This window comes from Hyperolius riggenbachi, chromosome 1 (genome assembly GCF_040937935.1).
Source record: "Hyperolius riggenbachi isolate aHypRig1 chromosome 1, aHypRig1.pri, whole genome shotgun sequence".
Lineage (NCBI taxonomy): Eukaryota > Metazoa > Chordata > Amphibia > Anura > Hyperoliidae > Hyperolius > Hyperolius riggenbachi.
The window spans coordinates 522,867,601-522,894,424 of record NC_090646.1 but is presented as its reverse complement, the minus strand read 5'-3'; the positions used below and the strand labels follow the sequence as shown (position 1 = coordinate 522,894,424).

The window sequence follows — 26,824 nt, the reverse complement described above, 5'->3', positions numbered from 1 at the left end:
ACTTTAGTGTTTGTTTTAGGTTCAATTCCCTCTATACATAAGATTATATCGTTTTCTGCAATGGGGTCAAGCTGATAAACCTGTGGATGGAACCTTTATTCTCTATAGTATCTGTTCAGATGTGTCGGTTTTGTCTCTAATGCGGTAGTAGAACACAGTCCTGTCCTTTTCTAGCGCAACTTCTTTGAACAGCTCCTGTGCTTCAAAAGCTGGCACACACAGTGAAGCACTATTGAAATGGACTATAAAGGCATTACAATAATAATGTATTAATGCATGAAGTTTATAGCCTTATCCATGGTGTACCTGAATGTAGTGGCTGGATAGTGTAATGGCTCTGCCTCTGACACAGGAGACCTGGGTTCGAATCTTGGCTCTGCCTGTTCAGTAAGCCAGCACCTATTCAGTAGGAGACCTTGGGTAAATCTCCTTAACACTGCTACTGCCTATAGAGCGCGTCCTAGTGGCTGCAGCTCTGGCGCTTTGAGTCCGCCAGGAGAAAAGAGCGATATAAATGTTCTGTGTCTTGTTTGTTGTTTGAATGACAGCTGTATATGGGTACATTAAAGCCTTTATTGCTGTGAAAAGCAGGGATGAGCAACAGATGAATTCCAAATAGGTTTTATGCGTAATTCATCCATGTAATTGGCACACCTGAGAGGGGGGGGGGGTGGCTGGTTAGGGTTTACATTTACCCAGGAGCCTTCTGCTTTTTTTTTTTTTTTTAAAGAATATTTTTATTGAGTTTTAGTCTTTCATAAACATACAAAACATTGCAATATAAAACATTGCTAACCATAACAACCTAACTTGTGGCAATCAAGGTGTACCCAATATCTTCCTAGACAAATTGTGTGTTCCCCCGCCTGCTAGTCCCTTAGATTAGGCAATAAATGTGTATATTATCATACTGGAGCCTTCTGCTTTAATTGGTCCCACGGCACGTCCCACTTCACGTGACTACCGCACTTCCTCCTTCAACCCGAAAGGAGGAAGTGCGGTAGTCATGTGACCGTGAATTGGAACGCAGTGTGGGACGGATTAAAGCAGGAGGCTCAGGTGTGTTAATTACCTTGATGAATTCCGAATAAAACTTATTTGGGAATTCATCTGTTGCTCATCCCTGGTGAAAAGATAGGTGATGTGTGGAGGTGTCAAAAGTCATGTATGTTCTGATAAATTATAATAAATATCTAGTGGAAGTAATTTATCACACTGAGGTACCGTAATTTGATAGAAAAAAAAAGAATTCTCCTGTTGGTGAACTAGGTAACATATTCAGGTAGCGTAAGTGCAAACCACAGTAGTAAGAATTTCTTTCAATGGCCTCCATTCACAATGAGTTACAACAGTTGATAACCAAATGTGGGAAAATTAGACTGAAGCATGACTATGTCCACTTTCAGGGCTGGAACCCACTAGAGCGATTCTTTGAGCGTTTAGGGAGCATGATAAATCGCTAGCGATTCCCCTAAACGCTCTGCCAATGTAAATGGCAGGGCTGTGGAGTCGGTACAAAAATCTTCCGACTCCTCGGTTTATGAAACCAAGACTCCAACCCCCGGTACCCAAAATGGCTCCGACTCCTCAAACTCCAACTCCTTAGTCTAATACTTAACAGGGCTTTGGATTTTGTACAAAAATCATCCGACTCCTCAATTTATGAAATCAACGACTCAAACTCTGACTCCGGTTGCCCAAAATTGCCCCGACTCCAACTCCGACTCCACAGCCCTGGTAAATGGATGGTGCAAATTCCACAGAAGCGATTGCGATTAGCAAAGTCGTAAATGCAGGACATGCAGCATTTAGTTAGCGTTTGGGCTTCAATGTAAAGTATATAATCGCTGGGGTAATCGCTCATTAAAACCTGCACGGAGCGATTTTGCCAGCGTTTTAAAGTTACTGCACACTGTAACAAAATTAAAATTAATTGAAAGGACCAATCAGACTTTAAAACGCTAATCGCTACACAACCGCTGGCAAATTGATACACTTTTTAAAATCGCTCCCTAAAACGCTCAGTAAATCTCTTACAAACTGCTCATACAAAACGCTAGCGATTGCGATTAGCGATAGCGTTTTGTAGTGGGTTCCAGGCCTCACAGTGTTTTCTGCCTTAAAACTACTGTTTGCGGAAACTAAGTGCAGTAAAAAAGAGATAAGTGCAGTAACATGTCTGTAAATTTTATTTTAGCGCTAAGCTCTGCAAAAAATGAAATTCATAATGAAAAGAGCAAATTGTTTCATCCTTAATAAGGCTCATTTCACACTTTTGTTAAACGGTCGGTTCGTACAATGCATACTGTACAATTGGAACGGATGCAAATGGATTCAGTGTTAACCTATGGAACCGTTCATCAGTCCGTTCGAACTGATCCATTACATACATTCCACTGAACGGATCGCAAGTTTGCTGTTGCACCAGTTTTTCCCGGAACGATTAGCCCAGCAGACCGGAAACGGAAGATGAAGCCCTGCTTTGGGGGCAATGAGAGTACAGAACATTTCTTCACACTATAGAAGAAACGGACCATTCTTTAGGGGCAAATTCCACTGCGGGTGGGGGTCTGTAGGGACGATAAAGTGCACCTGAGCGTGTAGGTGAGGGGGGCCAGGCTTATGCATCTGAGTGTGCGAGTGAGGGAGGATTAACTTACCCAGGCTTCTTCCACAATGGAGTCCCACATCTTGTCACGTGACTACCACACTTCCTCCTTCAAGGAGGACCTCACCTGTGAATGTTTGTGGTTTCATGCAAAACATTTACTGTTGGCGGGCCTTGAGGTCAGGGTTGGGGAACTGTGCTTGACAGGACCAAGCCTTACGGATCCGGTGAAGCGGAAACCGGATCCATTTAGTTGAAAATGCCAGTGTGTAACGGCCTTTACTGTTTTTTTTTTTTTTGTTTTGTTTTTTTTCCCCTTCTTCTCACCTGTAAGTACCTGGTGCTATTTTTCTCTTCAAATCCAATTACATATAGTCTACAGCCTTTTGAGCTATGTTTGCTGGACTTTGGAATTTTTCCACAGAAAATATATTTTCTGTGGAATTTTTCCACAGAAAATATATTTTCTGCATTTATTCCACACTTTTAACAAACATTTTGAACTATTACCGTCATGTCAATATGCTTTTTTTTTTTTCTTCTTCTACCTTTACTCACACTTGGAAACATTTTTGTGAATGTGGGGAAAAAAAAGATAATTACCACTGTCGGTAATTTCTACTTAATTTCTTTACTGCACATCTATTGTGAGTAGAGGCCATTGTGTTCATGCTCAGAAGTTAAAGTGCATATCCAGCCACAGGGATAGAACATCATTTCTTTCAATGAGGCCAAGGCTGAAATACCAAAGCCTGATCATTTTGTTTTGTGCTGAAATTTTCAACGTTAAATTGCTATTGGAGTGTTAAGGCTCATACACACATCAGACCATAGTCTTTGGAAAATGAAAGATCACAGACCAATTTTACCCCCTTCCATGTAGTATGAGAGCCATACCTACACAGTCTATTCTATGGAGCTGAACTCCCCATCAGACAGAAATCTTTGCAAGATGCTGCACACAAAGATGCTGTAGACGCTCAAAAGATCTGTTCCTGCAAAAGATCTGTTCCTGCAAAATGCATTCATAGTCTGATATCTGCAGATCCTCATACACACCTTGTTTAACAGACATTCATCTGCAGATCAGATCCACCAGGATGGATTTTCAGATCTGCAGATGATTGTCTGATCTGCAGATGAATGTCAGTTAAACAAGGTGTGTATGAGGATCTGCAGATCTCATAGACTATGAATGCAATTTGCAGGAACGGATCTTTGGCAGGAACAGATCTGTTGCAGATACTGATCTTTTGTGTCTGTACAGCATCTGTTGCCTGGTGCACACCAAAAACCGCTAGCAGATCCGCAAAATGCTAGCAGATTTTGAAACGCTTTTTCTTCTTTTTCTGTAGCGTTTCAGCTAGCATTTTGCGGTTCTGTGAAGCGTTTTTGTGTAGTAGATTTCATGTATTGTTACAGTAAAGCTGTTACTGAACAGCTACTGTAAAAAAAACGCCTGGCAAACCGCTCTGAAGTGCCGTTTTTCAGAGCGGTTTGCGTTTTTCCTATACTTAACATTGAGGCAGAAACGCATCCGCAATCCAAAATTTGCAAAACGCCTCCCGCTCTGGTGTGCACCAGCCCATTGAAATACATTTACCCTAGCGGATCCTGATCGCAAACCGCAGCAGAACCGCTCTGGTGTGCACTAGGCCTGAGTGTGCAGCATCTTGCAAAGATTTGTTTATGATGGGGAGTTCAGCTCCATAGAAAAGACTGTGTAGGTATAGCTCTCATACTACATGAAGGGTGGTAAGATTGGTCTGTGATCTTTCATTTTCCAAAGACTATAGTCTGATGTGTGTATGTGGCCTTACTCTTTGGTGCTCCTTGATGCCAAAATCTGTATCTTGTTTTTTTGCCCAGTCACAGATGGGTTGACTTTAGTCGCAGCCAGCATTGTAACTGTGGGGCAAGTGCAAGGCAATGCTGCTGGCTGTGGTGCTTCACCGCTCGCTAACTGTGATGTTGAATTAATGCTGCTAGTAACCAGGGCTGTGGAGTCCGAGCAATTTTGGGTACCTGGGGTCAGTGGTTTCAATAAATAAAGGAGTAAGAAGGTTTTTGTACCAACTCCACAGCCTTTGTAAGAATTAGACCAATGAGTTGGAGTCGAGGAGTCAGTTGGAGCAATTTTGTGTCCCTGGAGTCTGAGGTTTCATACACTGAGGAGTCGGATGACTTTTGACTGACTCCACAGCCCTGCTAATTACTACCCTCTTTTACCATCCGATCATAATTTCCATCAAATGTTGCAGCAAATAAATTGAAATTACGATCGATGTGGGTTGTTGCATCATAGAAAACTGCCACATTCGATCAGAGTTATCAAATCAATACTTGTTTGGGTAGCTTAAGGTTGCAGTGGCCAGGTCCTACGGTGCGTACACACATGTGACTATAGTCGTTTAAAACGATTGTTCCCCGATCATTTCAAACGACAATCATTAAGTCTAACGACGGACGAGCTAGATGGTTAAAAACAAATGATCTAGCTTGGCGGATTTTTTCCAACGACGATCGTTTGCAAAAGTAGTACATCATTGGAAAACGGTCGTTCGTACTAGGCTTGACATGCGCATTTTGCTATTTCTCCATGGAACTTCTCATTTTTATGCGCAAGCGCAATAGTTGCTTTACGCGATGTAACGTTTGTTCGAACGATCAGATTGTTACACACCTTTAAAAACTAACTTTACTTAGGTCGTTCTTTCGTCAATTAAAAGTTTGTTTGTCGTTCACAACGAACGATTGTTGTCGTATGTGTGTACGTAGCTGCAGGCTCGGTTCCCATGCAGCCAGCAAGAGCGGACACTGTAGTGTCTGCTCCGATGGGCTGATGTGGTCCGGCTGGAGACCGGAGCAGATGTTACCACCATAGGCTATATGTGGAACGCATCTTCTTGTCTGGGATTATCGTGGATGGCGCAGAAGTGTTGCTGCAATTGATCAAATTAATCTGTTGCAGGCTGACAAGTGTGAACAGCTCCTATATATATAAAATGGGAGCTGATCACTGTCAGTTTTGCGATGAGCAGAGAAAAAGTGTTCTCAGTGGGACCACAGCAGGGATGGGATGTACTGCTAGTTTTATTTCAGATTGTCGTATCTTTTATAAATAATTGTATCTACTGTGCACCTGAAAAGTCCAGCAGAAACACATTTGCATGTACATTCAATGCAGGATCCTAAGTTGTACAATTTGCATGCGTTTTTCAGCAGTGCGGAAACATACTAAAACTGACAGCCTATGTAAATCAGTGGGCCCTTTCACATCTAATGTGGTTTTCCATCTCTGGAAAAAAAAGACCTCTGGTGTTTTTTTTTTTTTTTTAAATTTTTTAATTTTATTTTATTTTTTTTTACACACAAGTTATTTATTTATTTTTTTGTATGAAATGTTTTTTCATTTAGAAGCTGTGGACTGTTGCCGTGTAAGGCACATAAATGTGCATTGTATGCGTCAAAAAAAATGTTCACAAACACATTTTGTATATAACCTCATTCAATGGTACCCATTGTGCAGTTTATATTATGATCGTTTTCTCTTTGCAGTTTAATAACGGACATCGTGTGTTTTTATTTTTTTATTTTTTTGCTAGGTTTGCATTGCGTCAAACAATATAAGAGCATTGGTTACACAATGCAATTACGTATACAGTACTGTAATGGTACATTGACATTGACGTTAGTAGTGCGTTACTTATACCCTCTGTTATGATCCTGTTTTTACAGGGCAAGCAGTGCAACAACCCAGTATGTACATTGCCTTCCCATCTGAACACCATGGGCTTGATTCACAAAGCGGTGCTAACCTACTTAGCACGTCTAAAGTCTTAAGGCACGCTAACCAGGGTGCTAAGTAGGTTAGCACCGTTTTTCTCAATTGAGAAATCCGGTGCTAACCTACTTAGCACCCTGGTTAGCACGTCTAAAGACTTTAGACATGCTAAGTAGGTTAGCACCGCTTTGTGAATCAAGCCCCAAGTGTGTTACTTTTTGTTTTCTTTTCTATTGGTAACATTGTCCTGCTATTAAACACACATGCTGTGCAAAATAAAACGCGTATTTAATGCCCTGCAAGTGTGATTGCTCCATTCAGGGAAGAATGTGTTAAGTTGGGCCCTGATACTAATGATACTGCTTCTACAGAACACTACTGAAACGTTAGGGCTCATTAGGGCACCACAACAAAACTTAGGTGTGTGTGTGTTTTCTTCTTCGGCTTTACTCTGCTTTATACATTTTGGGGTTAGATGCACAGGTAGGAAATGTGTGAAACTGTCCAATCATTACTGAACTTGGGCCTTAAAGTTTTGTACATGTGCACAGTTGGTGTCACTCATAAAGCTTGATAGTGATGGGTGACACTGATGGTTTGGCAGTCTGCATGTTTAAAGGGAATCTGAAGTGAAAGTAAACTCTCTGATTTGTATGAGTAGTAATGTTAAGAAATAAAACCTTATTAGCACAGCTATGAGTCTCATATTGTTTCCAGTAAAGGAAGAGTTAAAGAGAAACCGTGACCAAGAATTGAACTTCATCACAATCAGTAGCTGATACCCCCTTTTACATGAGAAATCTATTCCTTTTCACAAACTGGTCATCAGGGGGGCTCTGTATGGTTGATATTGTGGTGAAACCCCTCCCACAGGAAACTGTGAGGACCATGGTCCTGGCAGTTTCCTGTCTGTGAACCTCATTGCATTGTGGGAAATAGCGGTTTACAGCTGTTTCCAACTGCCAAAAAAGCTAGCAGCATCTACAGGCGTCAGTGTTTACATAATGCATCACTGAGATGACAGGTCTGATCCAGGCGTACACAAGAAGTGAAGTATATACAGTATAATAGTATTTAGGCTGATAAGCAGATATAGTAGTTACGTGATTCACATTGCAGATACTGCTTAGAAACCAAGTTCAAATATAGAGCAGAAGCTGTAAGCATGTACAGCACTTCTGTATGCAGTTTGCTGGTGATAGGGAAGTGTTTGTAAACACTAAGCAGCACCCCTTGGTCTTCAGGCCTCTGCATGGGAACAAAGCTAGTAATGGATTACAGAGGCAAGTTTTGGAGGAGTGGATTTAGCATATGGGTCAATTAATTTATTCTTTACTGATGTATCCTTGCAAATTAGGATTAGAGCCAAAGCGATTGTTGGTGATCTGATGTAGCGGATCATGAACAAGCCACCATATCCATTTACTTTTAAACCATGCCGATTACAGTGGTGAAGCTGTCACTTGATTGTCTGTTTCAATTTTGTAACCGCCCATTATATCTGTTAATATTTCCTTTTTGCTGTTATATATTGACTATTTTAAAAACTTTATGCCAATAACCAGGTGCTAATCTTTTTGTCTTCAGTATCATTTGAGCCTTGCACACACATATGAGACGTGTCACCTGGCAGAGATCAGGACCTGATCTCTTGGGTGACATAACATTACAGGGCCAAAGCTGTGCAGATGAGTCCATAGCCTGCTGGCTAGCGACGTTTTCTGTTGCTACCCTGGGGGGTTGTGGGGGGGGGGGTTTGATGGTGCTGAGCGGTTGTAATGATGCTGCATGGTAAGAGGAGTCAGTGGGGAGAACAGTGCTCTCGGCTGATGCTCCGTTGAATTGATCCATTAGGTTGATCGCTGGCTGAAGCATCCAGGAGCATCAAGTGCTGCTGTGCAAATGCTAAATTTTTGGCAGGGGTGGCTGTTACCGGGTGAGTTTCATCTAGAGCAGGGGTAGGGAACCTATGGCTCGGGAGGCAAATGTGGCTCTTTTGATGGCTACATCTGGCTCACAGTTAGGGGTTGATTCACTAAGCTACACTGCTCAAGCAGCGCAGCTTAGTGTGGCAGCGCAAGTAAAATTTTCAAAGTAGGCATGCTACTGCTGTAGCGTGCACTACTAACTTACTCACACTCCCCCTAAAATGGCCGCTCCAATTGTCCCACCTGGACCCTGTCAGGTCCAGTGACTTTGTGGGATGAGATCCCCACACGTTGACCCAGTAGGCTGCCTTCACTTGACAGGCAGTCTATTGGGCCAAAGTGTGGGGATCTCATCCTATAAAGTGAATCAACCCCCAAGTCAGCCGGCTAATTGTACAAGCTGTCAGGGCTTGTTCACGCCTAGGGCGTTTTGCGGTTTTTTTTGTTGTTGTTTTTTTTTAGCGCCGGTGATTTTCTGTGCACTGATTCCCTATGAGAGTGTTCACATCTCAGCGGGTCATTTCCGATCTGCTCAGCAAAGCACTGCCTGTACCATTTTGGGAGTGGTTTCCCTATAATGGCACGTATAGGGAAATCGCTTGAAAAAGCGCTAGGTATAGCGCTTTTAAGAATAAGTACATTGTGTTCATTCTTTTCTGGGTCAAAGAGTTCACTTCCTGACTTGCGTCAGGAAGTGAAAAAACAAATCAAATCACTTTTTTAATAAACCTATTTTTTACTTTCTACAGCGCCCTCCCTCCCCCCGCTAGCCAATGACAGCGTTTGGCTTCAGCCTTTAACAGCGGATCGCTCCTGTGTGTCTCAGGTGGGCAGCTGTGTCGTCTAACAGTCTACTAGCGGCAATCACCGCTGGGAGGCTGATGACGGACCGAAGCTCTGTCATTCAAGCGGGAATGCGCATGCGATCCCCTGCAATCTCCGCCCCTAGGACTTCATGCCAATTGTGGAGTGGTCCTGGGGCTACCGCCACATTCAAGCCAGTCGGCGTGGAGCGGTCGGCAAGAAGTTAAAATATGTGGCGTTAATGGCTCGCTCAGCCAAAAAGGTTTCTGGCCCCTGATCTAGAGTGTGTTTGAGGCTTTTCTGGTGTCAGAAAACCACCTAGAATCTTAGCCTGGAGATGCCTTGGTAAATTGGGCCCACAGATTGCTTCTGGAGAATTTTAAAGTTGTCTCTCAAAGTATAAATAAACTGCAAAATAGTTACCGACATACAACACTTGAAAGCAGGAAAATCTCTAGAGAATGAAAATAAAAAAACTCCTAAAGGGAAGTTTGGAATGTGCATGGCGAGGAGACACAGGTGCTGATTTAAAATCGGCCATCTGTGTCAGCATCAACACCTGTTTCTCAAGAAGCGAGGACAGCAGCATTTTGTTTCTCAATATAGAACAAGCCTAACACAGTGGGCCTGTGTGTTACATTCACTCATCAATCTGCTGACACAAGAGCACTAAAATAGCAGATGGATTTTAGTGTTGATAAATACAAGATTTACCCATGTCAAATCAAGAGCAGTTTTCCCTCCGCATTGAATAAAATTATAATCCAAGAAAAAGACTTGTAAAAGAACTTTGCAACATCGGTTAAATCAGACTGTGTGTGTTGCATTGCACCCGTTAAGAGTGTGATTTGCAGTAGAGACCGGACATAGACTTTAATTCAAAGCATGCATGCAGCGAGTTAGAATAACATGGTCCGTTAGCTCACAGAAGTGTGAACAGCCCCATTCAATTGTATGGGCGGTGACTTATCATGCAGAATTATTCTGGACATAGTGTGAAAGGGTCCATAGGACCCTTTTACACTTAATCAGTTGTTCTCAGTTATAACTGAAAGAGAACTGATTTTCAAAGTAATGCTCATGTTTTTCTATGGCACAGTTTACACTATACACGTTTTAACTAAAATCTTTCACAACGCACTGCTATGGAAAAAAAACGCATACTAAAGCACAATAATGTGCTTTTGTGCAGTTGGCTGATGGTGTAATGGATAAGGGCTCTGCCTCTGACACAGGAGACCAGGGTTCGAATCTCGGCTCTGCCTGTTCAGTAAGCCAGCACCTATTCAGTAGGAGACCTTTGGCAAGTCTCCCTTACACTGCTACTGCCAATAGAGCGCACCCTAGTGGCTGCTGCTCTGCTCTGGCGCTTTGAGTCCGCAAGGAGAAAAGCGCAATATAAATGTTATTTGTCTTGTCTAATGCGTACCAACTGATTAAGTGTAAATGGGCACTAAGTCAAATGAACCTGCCCTGCTTATAGTAGAGATTCTGTAGTAATTACAATTAGTAAAAGCTCATATTTTTAAATAACTGGGAAATTGCAGCAGTAGGGCTGGTTCTCACACACCTGATAACTGCGGTATTATAGCAGTAGGGGAGGTTCTCACACACCTCTGATAACTGGGGTATTGCAGCAGTAGGGTCGGTTCTCACACACACCTCTGATAACTGGGGTATTGCAGCAGTAGGGCCGGTTCTCTCACACACACCTCTGATAACTGGGGTATTGCAGCAGTAGGGCCGGTTCTCACACACACCTCTGATGACTGTGGTATTGCAGCAGTATGGCCGGTTCTCACACATGCCTCTGATAACTGGGGTATTGCAGCAGTAGGGCCGGTTCTCACACACACACACACCCACCTCTGATAACTGGGGTATTGCAGCAGTAGGGCCGGTTCTCACACACACACCTCTCTGATAACAGGGGTTTTGCAGCAGTAGGGCCGGTTCTCACACATGCCTCTGATAACTGGGGTATTGCAGCAGTAGGGCCGGTTCTCACACACACACACCTCTGATAACTGGGGTATTGCAGCAGTAGGGCCGGTTCTCACACACACCTCTCTGATAACTGGGGTTTTGCAGCAGTAGGGCCGGTTCTCACACATGCCTCTGATAACTGGGGTATTGCAGCAGTAGGGCCGGTTCTCACACACACACCTCTGATAACTGGGGTATTGCAGCAGTAGGGCCGGTTCTCACACACACCTCTCTGATAACTGGGGTATTGCAGCAGTAGGGCCGGTTCTCACACACACCTCTCTGATAACTGGGGTATTGCAGCAGTAGGGCCGGTTCTCACACACACCTCTCTGATAACTGGGGTATTGCAGCAGTAGGGCCGGTTCTCACACACACCTCTCTGATAACTGGGGTATTGCAGCAGTAGGGCCGGTTCTCACACACACCTCTCTGATAACTGGGGTATTGCAGCAGTAGGGCCGGTTCTCACACACGCCTCTGATAACTGGGGTATTGCAGCAGTAGGGCCGGTTCTCACACACGCCTCTGATAACTGGGGTATTGCAGCAGTAGGGCTGGTTCTCACACACCTCTGATAACTGGGGTATTGCAGCAGTAGGGCCGGTTCTCACACACACACCTCTCTGATAACTGGGGTATTGCAGCAGTAGGGCCGGTTCTCACACACGCCTCTGATAACTGGGGTATTGAAGCAGTAGGGCCGGTTCTCACACACGCCTCTGATAACTGGGGTATTGCAGCAGTAGGGCCGGTTCTCACACACGCCTCTGATAACTGGGGTATTGCAACAGTAGGGCCGGTTCTCACACACACACACGCCTCTGATAACTGGGGTATTGCAGCAGTAGGGCCGGTTCTCACACACGCCTGATAACTGGTGTATTGCAGCAGTAGGGCCGGTTCTCACACACGCCTCTGATAACTGGGGTATTGCAGCAGTAGGGCCGGTTCTCACACATGCCTCTGATAACTGGGGTATTGCTGCAGTAGGGCCGGTTCTCACACACGCCTCTGATAACTGGGGTATTGCAGCAGTAGGGCCGGTTCTCACACACGCCTCTGATAACTGGGGTATTGCAGCAGTAGTTCCGGTTCTCACACACGCCTCTGATAACTGGGGTATTGCTGCAGTAGGGCCGGTTCTCACACACGCCCCTGGTAACTGGGGTATTGCAGCAGTAGGGCCGGTTCTCACACACACCTCTGATAACTGGGGTATTGCAGCAGTAGGGCCGATTCTCACACACGCCTCTGATAACTGGGGTATTGCAGCAGTAGGGCCGGTTCTCACACACGCTTCTGATAACTGGGGTATTGCAGCAGTAGGGCTGGTTCTCACACACTTCTGATAACTGGGGTATTGCAGCAGTAGGGCCGGTTCTCACACACGCCTCTGATAACTGGGGTATTGCAGCAGTAGGGGAGGTTCTCACACACACCTCTGATAACTGGGGTATTGCAGCAGTAGGGCTGGTTCTCACACACTTCTGATAACTGGGGTATTGCAGCAGTAGGGCCGGTTCTAACACACTTCTGATAACTGGGGTATTTCAGCAGTAGGGGAGGTTCTTGCACACTTCTGATCAAACAAATCCCGCTTCTCAATGAGTTCTCCTAGTTGTAACCACAATGCTCCCCAAACAATAGGGCTTACACATTGTTACTATGACTTTTCTGTATGCTTGGCTGCATTTTTTCCGCCCATTAAAATAGGGTGGTGAGTATTGTTAATGCATTTCCCTAAAACACCGTAGGAGTAGTGACATATGTAATAACATGCATAATAGAAAATAATGGCTGCAACAGAAGATCTGTTTTGGACCAGGACTCTATCATCTTTTAGGCTAGGTCCCCACTACGCTTGACCTGAGCAGATATGGAACTTTGCTCCATTGCAGCATCCAGTGAGCGATTCACACTACTCACCATTGTGCATCCACTGCCATCGCCATTCGGGTCCTCGGTATGCACCACCACTGGGCTCAGGGACAAGCATCAGTAAGCTCAGAAGCATAGGGCTACCATTGGATAGAATAATGGGAATCCCACCTAGCTTGTCAGGAAGTGAAAAAAAAACCAAATCCCTCTGCAAAATCGCTTTGAAAAGCGCTTTACACAATCGAAGCGCAGGTAAGCGTCAGGAGGAGAGAAAAAATGTGCAAAAAGATAAAAAATGGCTGTCGGCAGCGATTTTCGATTTTAGATGTGAACAAAGCCTCAGAATTGCTTCATTTTACAGTTTCACCCCTCCTAATTTTCACATAAGTACTACAGTTTTAAAACGCCTCAAAATATGTTATTTGGCTCATCCTGGTTTAAAAAGATACCATATATGCCTTATTTCATTTCTAGTTGGCCATGTAACATCGCTAGCCTGTGCTTCTGTAGCTATAGGATGCGGTTGCTAGGACACAAAGTTTGGGGACCCTAGTGCTTTACAGATGCATTGCTAGGCAACAACAAAGCGATGCATCTATATAGTGTTGGGTCTTTGAGCTGTTGCCCTAGGGATCTCATCTGATCACTATTAGCAGCAGTCATTACAGATGTCCACAAATCTTGAGTATAGTTGACACTAGGGGTTACCGTACTTAGGTAGGGGTTAACACGCCACTTCTGGGTAGAGGGACATTTAATGTGACAACTTAAAGAAAAAATCTTTTTGAAACCACTCACTATTGAATGGGTGAACGTGCAGGGGCGCACGTGTGCAATGGTGGCTTGTAGTGCTGGATGTGAGACTCCTATCCAGAAATCTTTAGTATAGCTAATTAAGATATGAGGCAGACAGAAGAACATTTGAATTTACAGTTCACATATAGGACATTATGCGCTTTTATCTGTGTGTGTGCATAAGAATATTTACAAATGCTTAGTTTTTAAGATGGCAAAATTGTATTTAGACAGACATAATGTAACTTTATCGCTATGCGGTTGTAATGATCGCTGCTGCAGCAGCTATTACTGGAAGTATTAGTGCTGCAGCTCAGGCAGTTCTGATCTATTTCCATGCAAGTTGCATAGCTTTGTCTGTCTTTCCCTGCTGTCAGCTTGTGACTGATTATCATTCACCTGTGTGGGAATCTGCATGTCTGCTCCCATTGGATGACCTCAGTATAAAGATCTGCTTCCTGCAGGGTTTCCTTGGGTTTTCATAGCTTCAGCTTAAGCCTGTCTTGCTGTCGCTTTAGCCCCCGATCGTGTTTCTTGTTAAAGATACTTTGCTGGTCTTTGCATCATATATTGGTTCATTGCCAATATATATGCATACCAGCACGTTTATTATTTTCCTTGTATTTGTGTTACGTTAATATATCAGTGTTGCTGATATATACGTACACGAACTGTTTATTTCCTGTGTTCAGTTAGTCAGTTTTCCAGCACGTTTTGGTAGTTTGCGCGTACCGTGACCACCCGTGCTGAGCTAGTTATCCTGTTCCTGGTCCTGTTTGTGGATTGCGTTCATCTCTGCGAAGAGATAACGAATCCTTCTGAATCCTGTTCTGTTACTGTTTGTGGATTGCGTTCATCTCTGCGAAGAGATAACGAATCCTTCTGAATCCTGTTCTGTTACCGTTTGTGGATTGCGTTCATCTCTGCGAAGAGATAGCGAATCCTTCTGAGTCCTGTCCCCTGTATTACTCCAGTCTTAGTCAGCGTTCCTGCTTATGTCATATATCGGTTCATTGCCGATATATACATATGTTAGTCAGACCTTACAAATAGTTTCATTGATAGCTGTAATTGTAATACGCTAGGAAAACATACTTATTGTATATTTATCTGTGTTACGTTTATCTATCTTAATCCTGCTATTTTCTGACTGTCCTGTCCTGTCTTTGTGAGGCACGCCATCGCCGCAGCGCATTGGCTGCCTCATTCCAGTCTGTCTGGTTTTGGACGCTTGCTGTCGCTAAGTAGCCGCTGGCTAGCAAGCGTTCATTCTGTCTACCTGTCCTGATCTCCTCAGTTCTGGTTTGTGCGCTCAGCGCTACTTTGCGCTGAGACGTTATTACGAAAGCATTGTTTGTGGCTGTCAGATCTGCACCGGCTCTGTGCGCCACAATCTCCTATTGGAGTCAGTCCTCCCCTCCACTATACTAGGGATAGCCTGTTTCCTGGTGCTAGTGTGTGTACCTCCTCCACGCCAGCTCATGCGTTGCATGCTGACTGTGGAGAATACACCACCAAGCGTTACATTATGAAAACCCCATTACCAATCCCCATTGTGGGGGGGATTCCCAGAAAGTATGACACTGTTAATTATGGTTCCTGTTCCTTTAAGAAATTTGAAGAACTTAGCTCTGAAACAGAAAATGAGTTTTTCTCTGAATGTGCCAGGTTCCTGACCAATCCTGATCTCCAAGCGACTCCTGTTTCAACCTGGGCACTCCAACTAAGTTATATTTTGTTTAAAGGGGAATTATTCCAGTGGGCATTTGATGTTCTCAATCATTCCGATTTGAAAGATAGACCGCTGGAATTTCTAGCGTTTGTGATCCATAACTGGTTGCGCATAGATCCATTGCCTTTTCCTCTTAATGAACTCCTGGCAGCAGGCCAATCAGCTACTCCTTCAATTGCTTGCAAAAATGTTCAGCAAGCAGAAAGTGTTACTGATAATTTTCCTGCAGCCTTGAATAAATCACCAAGAACAGCAGGGAAAACAGCAGGGTCTAAGGCCAAACGCAAACGTTCTAAGAAACGTGTCCGATCTGCAGAGTCGTTATCCTTAGCGACTGAGACCTATAATGAGATTCTGCCATTAACAGATAATGAAATGCAATTGTCTTTCAGGGGAGTTAAATGGACTTATGAAACTACTAATGAACTTTCCTCCCTGGCTAGGGAAAATAAAGATTTTTGTTTAAAAAAATTATCTGAGTATGATTATGAGGAGATATTACAGAGTATTGAACAAATCAACTTATTTGTAAAGCAAGGAAAGTTTGCATACACTACAGTTCAGCACTTGCTACAGGTATTGGAGGTTCTTAGGAATAAGGAATCTGCCAATCACCTGCTAATTAACCCAATATATGTCCCTGCTACAATCATATCTGCAAACCATGATCTGCCTGTTAAGTATGCTTGGAATCCTCCATTTGAGAAAGGAGAGATGGAAGCTCTGGTCAATGAATGGAAGAATGATTCAAGTTCATTTTGTCAATTTTACAGTGCAAAAAGTGAATTGGTATTGAATGCATGCATTAAGTCTGCCTATAACCTAATAAAAACTGGTGTGTGTGAGTATGACTTTGTGGCTCCATTGATTGATGTGTGGGAACTGATTTTGGATGATTTTTTTGTGACTCCGAATTCGCAAATTTGGCGTTCTGACCCGCCTGCTTCAGCACCTTTGGCTGATTCAGCAGGTGATTCGGAGCTCTTTTTGTGTGAAATTGAAGTTCCTGCAATTCCACCCTGTACCATGGATAACTCAGTGTTACTTCCCAGTAAAACAGAAGCCACTGATACATTCTTAACCTTGCCCTGCGCAAATTTCTCAGCAGAGAATCCAGAGGTCCTGCTGACTTCCGAGTCCAGCCTAGCCAGTACTCATGACTCTTTGTTTAGTGAAACAGACACCAGAAAAATCTTGCCTGTCTCTGCAAACACTTCTGCAGAAATTACCTGTGTTAATAAAGTTCAACTCCTGTCTGATCCAGCAGATGCGCAAACATTGTGTCTTGATCTTCCTGTTTCTACACCTCGCTCTAGTTTCGTGAATAGCTCAGAGCATCTGCTATGTGAACCTGAAATCGCAGAATTATTACCTTGTTCAGAAAATTTTCCAATAAATTTGCCCTGTACCATGAATTGTGCAGTAGATCTCTCCAATGAAACTCAGGTCACAGAATCATTATGCTGTCCAGCAGGTGCTTCCATGGTTTTGCCCTGCAATATGGACTGTTCAGTGATCCTGTCCAGTGAAGCTGTGGTCGCAGAGTCTTATGCTTCACCCAGTATTTTGGATACTTTAAACCCTCTAGCAGAGGAGGCTGAAGCACTGCTTACCTCAGTTGGTGTTGCAGTAATATTCACTTGTCTAGCAGCTGTTTTGGAATTACAGTCTGCTCTAATAAAACTTGATGAATTTCTGCCCAGCAAAGCAGAAGCCATTGAAATATTGTCCTCGTCAGCAAGTGTGTCAGATACCTTGCCCTGTACACAGTCTGATTTAACCAATGTTGTTGAGTCCCTCTCCAGTGTTGTAACAGCCGAGGAACTCCAGCCCTGTCCTCTGAATGTTTCAGAAGTCTTGCCCTGTAACATGGATAATTCTGATTCTCTGGTCAAAATAATAGAAATCTCAGAATTTCAGTCCGGTCCGATGAGTGTTCCTGAAACCCAGCCCTGTATCCTGAAAGATTCTAGTTCTCTGGCCGCTGTGGCAGAGGTTCCAGAGTCCCCTTCCTGTCCAGGGAATTCCTCAGTTTTGCCTAGTCCAGTGGGGGCTGCTGCAATACTGACTTGTTCTGCAGCGCCTCATGAGCTCCAATCCAGTGTATTAAATGAGTCTCTGTCCAGTCCAGAGGTAGTTGTGGAGTCCCTATCTGGTTCAGTGCATACATCAGAAGATTTGTCCTGTTTTGTTGGTGCCCCTGAATCTGATTTGTTACTGACTTTGCTGGAATCAGCGACATCTAAGTCTGATCCAGCATTCTCGTGTAAAAGTCCAGTGGTTGCGAAGTTTAGTCATGATGATTTTTTTTGGCCAGTCCTGGTTTTGGTCCTGCCTTGGCTGACCCTGAGGCTCACAGTTCCTTGACATGCCCAGAGGTTTCTCTTGTGCCGGTGTGCCCAGATGTTCTTTGTGTGCCAGAATGCCCAAGTGTGTCTAAGGTGTTAGCGTGCTCTGATGCTTCCTTAGTGGGAACACGTTCTGATGTTGCCAGTCTGCCTGCATGCCCAGAGATGGTTCTGGTCCCTGAAAGCCCTGATATTGATGTTTGTCCTTGTGGCCCTGACTCGGGAATTGCCCTAGGTTCCATAGGGGTTCTTGATAGTTCTCCATGTGAGCCTAAGGGGCGTTCTGACATATGGGGATCTCTTTGGAGCTTCAAGGTGTTCTGGGAGGTCTCTGAGAAAACCTGTCCTGGTACCTTGGACTGGTTCAACAGTGGGTTTTGTGTTGGTAAAGACAGTACCGGTGGGCATTGCAAAGGCTTTGGCGTTTCTGAACGGTTCCTGGAAGGCGGTGGGTATCGCTCAGGGAATTTCGGAGGGCTTTCTTCTGGAAATCATGGTTCTGATGGGTGTCACACTGGGGCTTGTGGTACTGATGGGCGTGGTTCTGTGGGTTCTGGTTCTGATGGGTCCAGTCTTGTGGGGACTGATTCTGGAATTCGGTCTTGCCGGGCTGTCCCGGTCATCATGAATTATCAGTCAGACTGTTTTGTTGGGAATTTCGGTTTTGAAAAGCGTCTGGAATCCGCTTTTAAAGGCGGGGGTACTGTAATGATCGCTGCTGCAGCAGCTATTACTGGAAGTATTAGTGCTGCAGCTCAGGCAGTTCTGATCTATTTCCATGCAAGTTGCATAGCTTTGTCTGTCTTTCCCTGCTGTCAGCTTGTGACTGATTATCATTCACCTGTGTGGGAATCTGCATGTCTGCTCCCATTGGATGACCTCAGTATAAAGATCTGCTTCCTGCAGGGTTTCCTTGGGTTTTCATAGCTTCAGCTTAAGCCTGTCTTGCTGTCGCTTTAGCCCCCGATCGTGTTTCTTGTTAAAGATACTTTGCTGGTCTTTGCATCATATATTGGTTCATTGCCAATATATATGCATACCAGCACGTTTATTATTTTCCTTGTATTTGTGTTACGTTAATATATCAGTGTTGCTGATATATACGTACACGAACTGTTTATTTCCTGTGTTCAGTTAGTCAGTTTTCCAGCACGTTTTGGTAGTTTGCGCGTACCGTGAACACCCGTGCTGAGCTAGTTATCCTGTTCCTGGTCCTGTTTGTGGATTGCGTTCATCTCTGCGAAGAGATAACGAATCCTTCTGAATCCTGTTCTGTTACTGTTTGTGGATTGCGTTCATCTCTGCGAAGAGATAACGAATCCTTCTGAATCCTGTTCTGTTACCGTTTGTGGATTGCGTTCATCTCTGCGAAGAGATAGCGAATCCTTCTGAGTCCTGTCCCCTGTATTACTCCAGTCTTAGTCAGCGTTCCTGCTTATGTCATATATCGGTTCATTGCCGATATATACATATGTTAGTCAGACCTTACAAATAGTTTCATTGATAGCTGTAATTGTAATACGCTAGGAAAACATACTTATTGTATATTTATCTGTGTTACGTTTATCTATCTTAATCCTGCTATTTTCTGACTGTCCTGTCCTGTCTTTGTGAGGCACGCCATCGCCGCAGCGCATTGGCTGCCTCATTCCAGTCTGTCTGGTTTTGGACGCTTGCTGTCGCTAAGTAGCCGCTGGCTAGCAAGCGTTCATTCTGTCTACCTGTCCTGATCTCCTCAGTTCTGGTTTGTGCGCTCAGCGCTACTTTGCGCTGAGACGTTATTACGAAAGCATTGTTTGTGGCTGTCAGATCTGCACCGGCTCTGTGCGCCACAATCTCCTATTGGAGTCAGTCCTCCCCTCCACTATACTAGGGATAGCCTGTTTCCTGGTGCTAGTGTGTGTACCTCCTCCACGCCAGCTCATGCGTTGCATGCTGACTGTGGAGAATACACCACCAAGCCTTACAGCGGTTTGGCAAACAAATAATTTAACATCCCTGTTGTTGCAAACCGGACATTACACAAGCACCTAATACAAGCACATCTCTACGCAGAGTGTTACAAACAAGCACAAACAAACAAACACAGAACATTTATATTGCGCTTTTCTCCTGGCGGACACAAAGTGCCAGAGCTGCAGCTACTAGGGCGCGCTCTATAGGCAGTAGCAGTGTTAGGGAGTCTTGCCCAAGGTTTCCTACTGAATAGGTGCTGGCTTACTGAACAGGCAGAGCCAAGATTCGAACCCAGGTCTCCTGTGTCAGAGGCAGAGCCCTTATCCAGTACACTATCCAGCCACACAGCAACCACTTGTTCCTTGGTAGATAGGCAGTTGAACCATACAGCACATATAAGCCATCGCTGTAGCCCTGCTATACACAGTGCTACTGCATCAGCACACGGTTTTACAAATGGGGTAGATACCTGTACATAGCTGAATGCAAAGTTCCAAGGATAGCATAATGTAAATCCATTACTATATGAGCTGGAAAAATTCAGTACTAATGGTACAAACATTACACAGAGGGCAAAATGCAACCACTGGCGCTGTTGCAAGTGGAATGTTATGTGATATTTGCTAGATGTTTAGCTAAAGAGAATACTGTGTAAAATAGCAAAAATTGAGCTTTCGGTATCCTACTGATATTCACAATATCTGTGCGTGTGTTTTTCCTAATGCTATTCTAGCCCTTGTTAATTGTTATATTTACATGCCTCTGAGCCATGGGCGGTTGTGTACAATAGGAAGAGTTCTTGGGTAATCGATGAAAGGAAGCTAGCAATGTTCACAGCTTGATATTGCATGTCATTCTTGGAAACCAAGCTGATCGCTGAGACCAGAGAACGCAGGGCTACAACGATGGCTTATATGTGCCGTATGGTTCAACTGCCTATCTACCAAGGAACAAGTGCCATTTGGTTGCTGTGTAAAACAATGGAAATGTAGCGTTTGATACTTGACAATGTCACTGGTATGAACTGCGAGTACCACACGTTGCGTATCTACATGCGCTAATTGCACAACCTGTGTTATGGAGCTGTTACTGTGTAGCAGACAGCTGCTGCCTGCTTAGATGTACATGCAGGGGTCAATGCCCATACAACTACCGTGCCAAACATTTTTTTAGAGGCCTGCAAGTTTCTGGCAGATCCACAAACCATGTCAAACATCCCCAAGGTCTTTTTCATGCTGCAATCATTGTGTAATGTGGTTGCATCAATTCTTGTGGTATGTGCTGTAGAGAGTACATTAGGATAATACAGACCAATAGAACACAAACCTTACAACTTGCCCATACAGTTGTATGGGCAGTACTTTTGCATGCGGCGGCATGTTGCTTTGTGTAATGCACATATTGTCAACACGGCCTGAGAATTATGTATTGTGCAATCCATAGTCCTTCCTTTTCTCTGTTTTGTTTTCAGCATCTATAAAAATCGGACACAATTTGTAAATATATGGATAAAGGAAATGATTGAGAAGTTGCAATGCTTTCTTGCCCCCATTTTTTTTTTCGCTTTTTAAATTCCAGTTACTGTGTCATAATGAAAGGCTTTAATGCCTTCAGATCTTGTACAGAATACCAGCCTATATATGAAGAAAGCGAGGCAGGTTATTTTGGCATGCATACTCCCCCCTGTGCTGCGTCTGACCTGGGAGCCGCCATAGACATAAGATTATGTCAATAGCTGAGCAGTGTAATTCGAATGCCAGCAACAGCCGGACCATGAATGACTTCTCCCTCTCTGAAATGCTACGACTCGGACGGGGAATAGTAATCAACACTGACCAAAATGTCAGCGGCAGCAGCGTGAGCCGTTACTCAGCTACCCCTGTGCTAAAGTGAACGTGCAACTAAATGCCATGTGTGCTAAAGAAAGACCTGCATGTCAACAGACCTATATTTAGTGTGGGGTGTTTTTTTTTTTTGTTTGTTAATTTAATATCAGTGGTATGCAAAGGAAATAATGAGAAAGTGTATTCTAAATAGTTCTTTATCCAGACCAGTGATTTAAGTTTGGTCTTTCCCCTGAGCTGTTGCTATTACATCTTTTACATCATTACGCACTACTAAAGAGAACGAAGGGTCTGTCAGACCCTCCCACTGGGCGGTTGTTCTCCCGACAGTAGTACGTGTGTACAGTCTATCTCCAAACTGATAAGGCTGTTTCTGAATGATCCGCTTAGCGCTCCGTTCAGAAACAGCCTTATCAGTCTGCAGATAGACTGTACACACACACTACTGTCGGGAAAACGACCGCCCAGCATGAGGGTCTGACGGACCCGTCTTTACTAGTGCGTGTGTACGCAGCTTTACTTGGCATTTAGAAGTTGCTTTGTGTAATGCCTAGTACACACCATACAATTTTCTGTTAGATTTTCAGTAATTAGATTATTTTCTGTAAAGTACTGGTAGAGACTGGTCACTATCTCTGGTGCATTGTCTTCTGGCTATCTCCTGCTGAGTAGAACAATGCCTAATTGCTAGGCAGATAGATGGTTAGATAATTTCCAACATGTCGGAATTATCTATCTGGCAGGTAAAGGTGCGTACACACGCACTACGCTCGCCAACGACTGGTCCGTCAGACCCACCCGCTGGGCGGACTTTCAGGCGACAGTAGCGCGTGTGTACGGCTTACTGATAAGGCTGTTTCTGAGCGATCCCCCTGGCGGATACTTTATTGGTCCGCCGCAGGCCCTGGACTCCACCCGCATTCCCCATATATGCGCACTATGTGGTTGCTGGAATAACGTGGGTGCATTTGATGACACACAAGTTCCCTCATGTCTGCCAGCAACAACGTGGGCCGCACAGTGGCAGACATGCACAGGTAAAGTATAGTGCACCGCGGGGGCACATTTGACATGGGGGGGAGGGAGCGCTGGGCTGGTTATTCAGCGTCACAAGGCAAGACAAAAGGGGCACCCTAAGAATAGCAAAAGGATATACTAAATCTATTGGGGAGGCACTAGCACAACAGGGCATCGCAAGGCCGATTCCTGATCGATTTCAGCATGAAGTTGGTTAGGAGTCAGCCTACGGTGTATGGGCAGCTGGCAGATCTCTCTCTAATCAGATTCAATTAAACAGAGATTTGTCTCTTGGTCGACTCTGCCCATCATCGCTAGATGTATGGCTACCTTTACAAGTCCAGATAAACCCTAGAGAGACTGACAATTAAATTAACTTTCTATATAAGTGCATTGTGAAAAAGCTTTCAGTAAGAATGTGTGTAATGTGAACTGAGCCATAGGGAAACATGGACATTATCTTGCACATCAGTTCTCCCTTCCGTTATAACTGACAGCAACTGATGTAGTGTAAAAAGACCCTAAAGGTGCCCATTAATGGTACATTTTTTCACTAAATGCGCGTTCGATGCGATTTGAACCATCGTAACTAATCGGAAGGTAATTATCGTTTGTTCATATTTACTGAACAATTCTTTCTTCAAATGGGCTCATAAAATCCAACATTCGGATCAATTTTATCCTAAAGATGGCATTCTGTGAAAAAATTGTACTGTTAATGGGCACCCTTAGTCTGACAAATTGATCTCTACGGGCCCTTTGCTGCGCCACTTAGTTATAGTAAGTAATTTAGTTATTAAAGGGCAAGCTGTCTTTCAAACTCATGCTAGGTTGCCTCCTTCCTCTGAGCTTCTTCTGGTGTGCTGACCATGCACACTTACCCTAGGTAGTTTAAAATTAAAAGAACACTATCGAACCAAGTGTTCTAAAATGACAATGTACAAATAATGTCTAAGTCGCCTTGTAAACATTTTCCTACTTTTCATGTTAAATATCAGAGGCCAAAGCTGTAATTCATTGTGTGTAGATATTAGCTACGTTTGGAATGTCTCATTTAGGCCTGGAACCCACTGAAATCAGCAAACGCAAAACGCAACCGCTAGCGTTTTGTCTGAGCGGTTTGCAAGCGGATTCATGCGCGTTTTTGGTTGTGTTTTGCAACATTGTATTTTTTTGACCAGCGGGTGCGTAGCGTTTTGCGTTTTTATCCTGATTGGTCCTGTGAATAATTTTTCATTTTGTTACAGTGTGCTGAACCGCAAAACGCTAGCAAAACCGCTCAGTTTAGGTTTTGCTGAGCGTTTCTGCTAGCGTTTCAATACTTTACATTGAAGCGCTAACGCTCCCATAATGCTGCAGGTCCTGCGTTTGCGTTTCTGGGAAACGCAAACGCTCCTGTGGAAGTTGCCCCATCCATTAACATTAGCCCAGCGTTTTGGCAAACTGCTAGCGTATCGCAGTGCTGCCAAAACGCTGCCAAAAGCGCTCCTGTGGGTTCCAGCCCTTACAGAGGTGTGAATCTCTGCAGTCTGACATTCTAGGGACAGTGTAATATTGAAGCAGAGTTACAGTGGTGTGAAAAACTATTTGCCCCCTTCCTGATTTCTTATTCTTTTGGATGTTTGTCACATTTAAATGTTTCTGCTCATCAAAAACCGTTAATTATTAGTCAAAGATAACATAATTGAACACAAAATGCAGTTTTAAATGATGGTTTTTATTATTTAGTGAGGGAAAAAAACTCCAAATCTACATGGCCCTGTGTGAAAAAGTGATTGCCTCCCTTGTTAAAAAATAACTTAACTGTGGTTTATCACACCTGAGTTCAATTTCTGTAGTCACCCCCAGGCCTGATTACTGCCACACCTGTTTCAATCAAGAAATCACTTAAATAGGAGCTATCTGACACAGAGAAGTAGACCAAAAGCACCTCAAAAGCTAGACATCATGCCAAGATCCAAAGAAATTCAGGAACAAATGAGAACAAAGTACTGTAATTGAGATCTATCAGTCTGGTAAAGGTTATAAAGCCATTTCTAAAGCTTTGGGACTCCAGCGAACCACAGTGAGAGCCATTATCCACAAATGGCAAAAACATGGAACAGTGACGAACCTTCCCAGGAGTGGCTGGCCGACCAAAATTACCCCAAGAGCGCAGAGAAAACTCATCTGAACGGCCACAAAAGACCCCAGGACAACATCTAAAGAACTGCAGGCCTCACTTGCCTCAATTAAGGTCATTGTTCATGACTCCACCATAAGAAAGAGACTGGGCAAAAACGGTCTGCATGGCAGATATCCAAGGCGCAAACCACTTTTAAGCAAAAAGAACATTAAGGCTCGTCTCAATTTTGCTAAAAAAAATCTCGATTGCCAAGACTTTTGGGAAAATACCTTGTGGACCGACAAGACAAAAGTTGAACTTTTTGGAAGGTGCGTGTCCCGTTACATCTGGTGTAGAAGTAACACAGCATTTCAGCAAAAGAACATCATACCCACAGTAAAATATGGTGGTGGTAGTGTGATGGTCTGGGGTTGTTTTTGCTGCTTCAGGACCTGGAAGGCTTGCTGTGATAGATGGAACCATGAATTCTACTGTCTACCAAAAACTCCTGAAGGAGAATGTCCGGCCATCTGTTTCTCAACTCAAGCTGAAGCGATCTTGGGTGCTGCAACAGGACAATGACCCAAAACACACCAGCAAATCCACCTCTGAATGGCTGAAGAAAAACAAAATGAAGACTTAGGAGTGGCCTAGTCAAAGTCCTTACCTGAATCCTATTGAGATGTTGTGGCATGACTTTAAAAAGGTGGTTCATGCTAGAAAACCCTCAAATAAAGCTGAATTACAACAATTCTGCAAAGATGAGTGGGCCAAAATTCCTCCAGAGCGCTGTAAAAGACTCGTTGCAAGTTATCGCTAACGCTTGATTGCAGTTATTGCTGCTAAGGGTGGCCCAACCAGTTATTAGGTTCAGGGGGCAATTTCTTTTTCACACAGGGCCATATAGGTTTTGAGTTATTTTTCTCACTAAATAATAAAAACCATCATTTAGAACTGCATTTTGTGTTCAATTATGTTATCTTTGACTAATAGTTAACGGTTTTTGATGAGCAGAAACATTTAAGTGTGACAAACATGCAAAAGAATAAGAAATCAGGAAGGGGGCAAATAGTTTTTCACACCACTGTATATGAAAACAAAATCCTGTCAGGTATCAGGTTTCACACACACAATTACAAATGATTATGTTGCACATAAGATACATTTTCTCTGCTCTCTGTGATGAGAAAGCTCTACCTGTCTCTGACTGAGCTCTCTGCACACACAGGGTTAACGGATACACTGTGAGGGAATTCCCCATCGCCATCAGATTACAGCAGACTGCTGTCAGAAAAATGTGAAAGGAATTGGATAACCGTAAACAGAGATAAGGATTCAAATCTACACACCAATACTTAGCAACACTTCCCAAACACTTCCTATCTCAATTGAAAAAAACATGTTAATCGATAGTGTTCCTTTAATGTTAATTTATACTTAAGGGCTTATTTCCACTAGGAGATCGTTCACGATTTGGCCGCAGCTCTCGTTCTGCTGTGTAACCGCAGCCCAAATCGCTAAGCCTTGCCACGCACGACTATAGGGATTTGACTGTGTGCTGCATAAATCTGCTGCACACCCCTGTGCAATCTGGACAGTAAGCCACTGGATTGGAAGCATTTCCCCATGCAGCTCACATGCGGGGAAATGCTGCGGATTCGGACGGATTTAGGCACAGTGAAAGTAGATTCTAATACTACCGTATTTTCCGTACTATAAGACGCACTTTTTCTCCCCCAAAAGTGTGTGTGTGTGGGGGGGAGTTCCTGCGTCTTATAGTCCGAATGTGCTGCCATCCTGCTTTCATGCGTGATCAGCGTGAGATGGTGGGGAGGATTATGCTCTTACATGGACTTTAGCCCACCCAAGATGGCGCTGCAGGGCTCACATCCGCATTGAGCGCCATTCAGGCTTCCCGGCTCTACCTGGCTGTTCGGCTCACCCCCGACTCACATGGGCATTGAGCAGCACTCTGGCTCCCCGGATGCCCTGTGCTCGCTCGGTTATTGGTGGCGCATCACGTGGGCAGCTCCTGTC

General features: G+C 44.0%; 1 protein-coding gene across 4 annotated transcripts in view; it reads left to right on the top strand.

The window, feature by feature from the left end:
- Positions 1 to 26,824, top strand: part of NAA25 (N-alpha-acetyltransferase 25, NatB auxiliary subunit) — a 120,731-nt gene that overhangs the window by 7,686 nt on the left and 86,221 nt on the right. Inside the window, exon 1 of one of the 4 annotated variants that reach the window (XM_068245798.1) lies at positions 7,350 to 7,416. The exons of 1 other annotated variant lie outside the window; for it this stretch is intronic. In XM_068245798.1, the coding sequence (XP_068101899.1) occupies positions 7,410 to 7,416 (7 nt within the window). In that variant the 5' untranslated portion in view covers positions 7,350 to 7,409. Of the gene's footprint in view, positions 1 to 7,349; positions 7,446 to 26,824 lie in introns of those variants that run through there. 2 more of the 4 variants (XM_068245789.1, XM_068245809.1) reach the window with 2 other exon arrangements.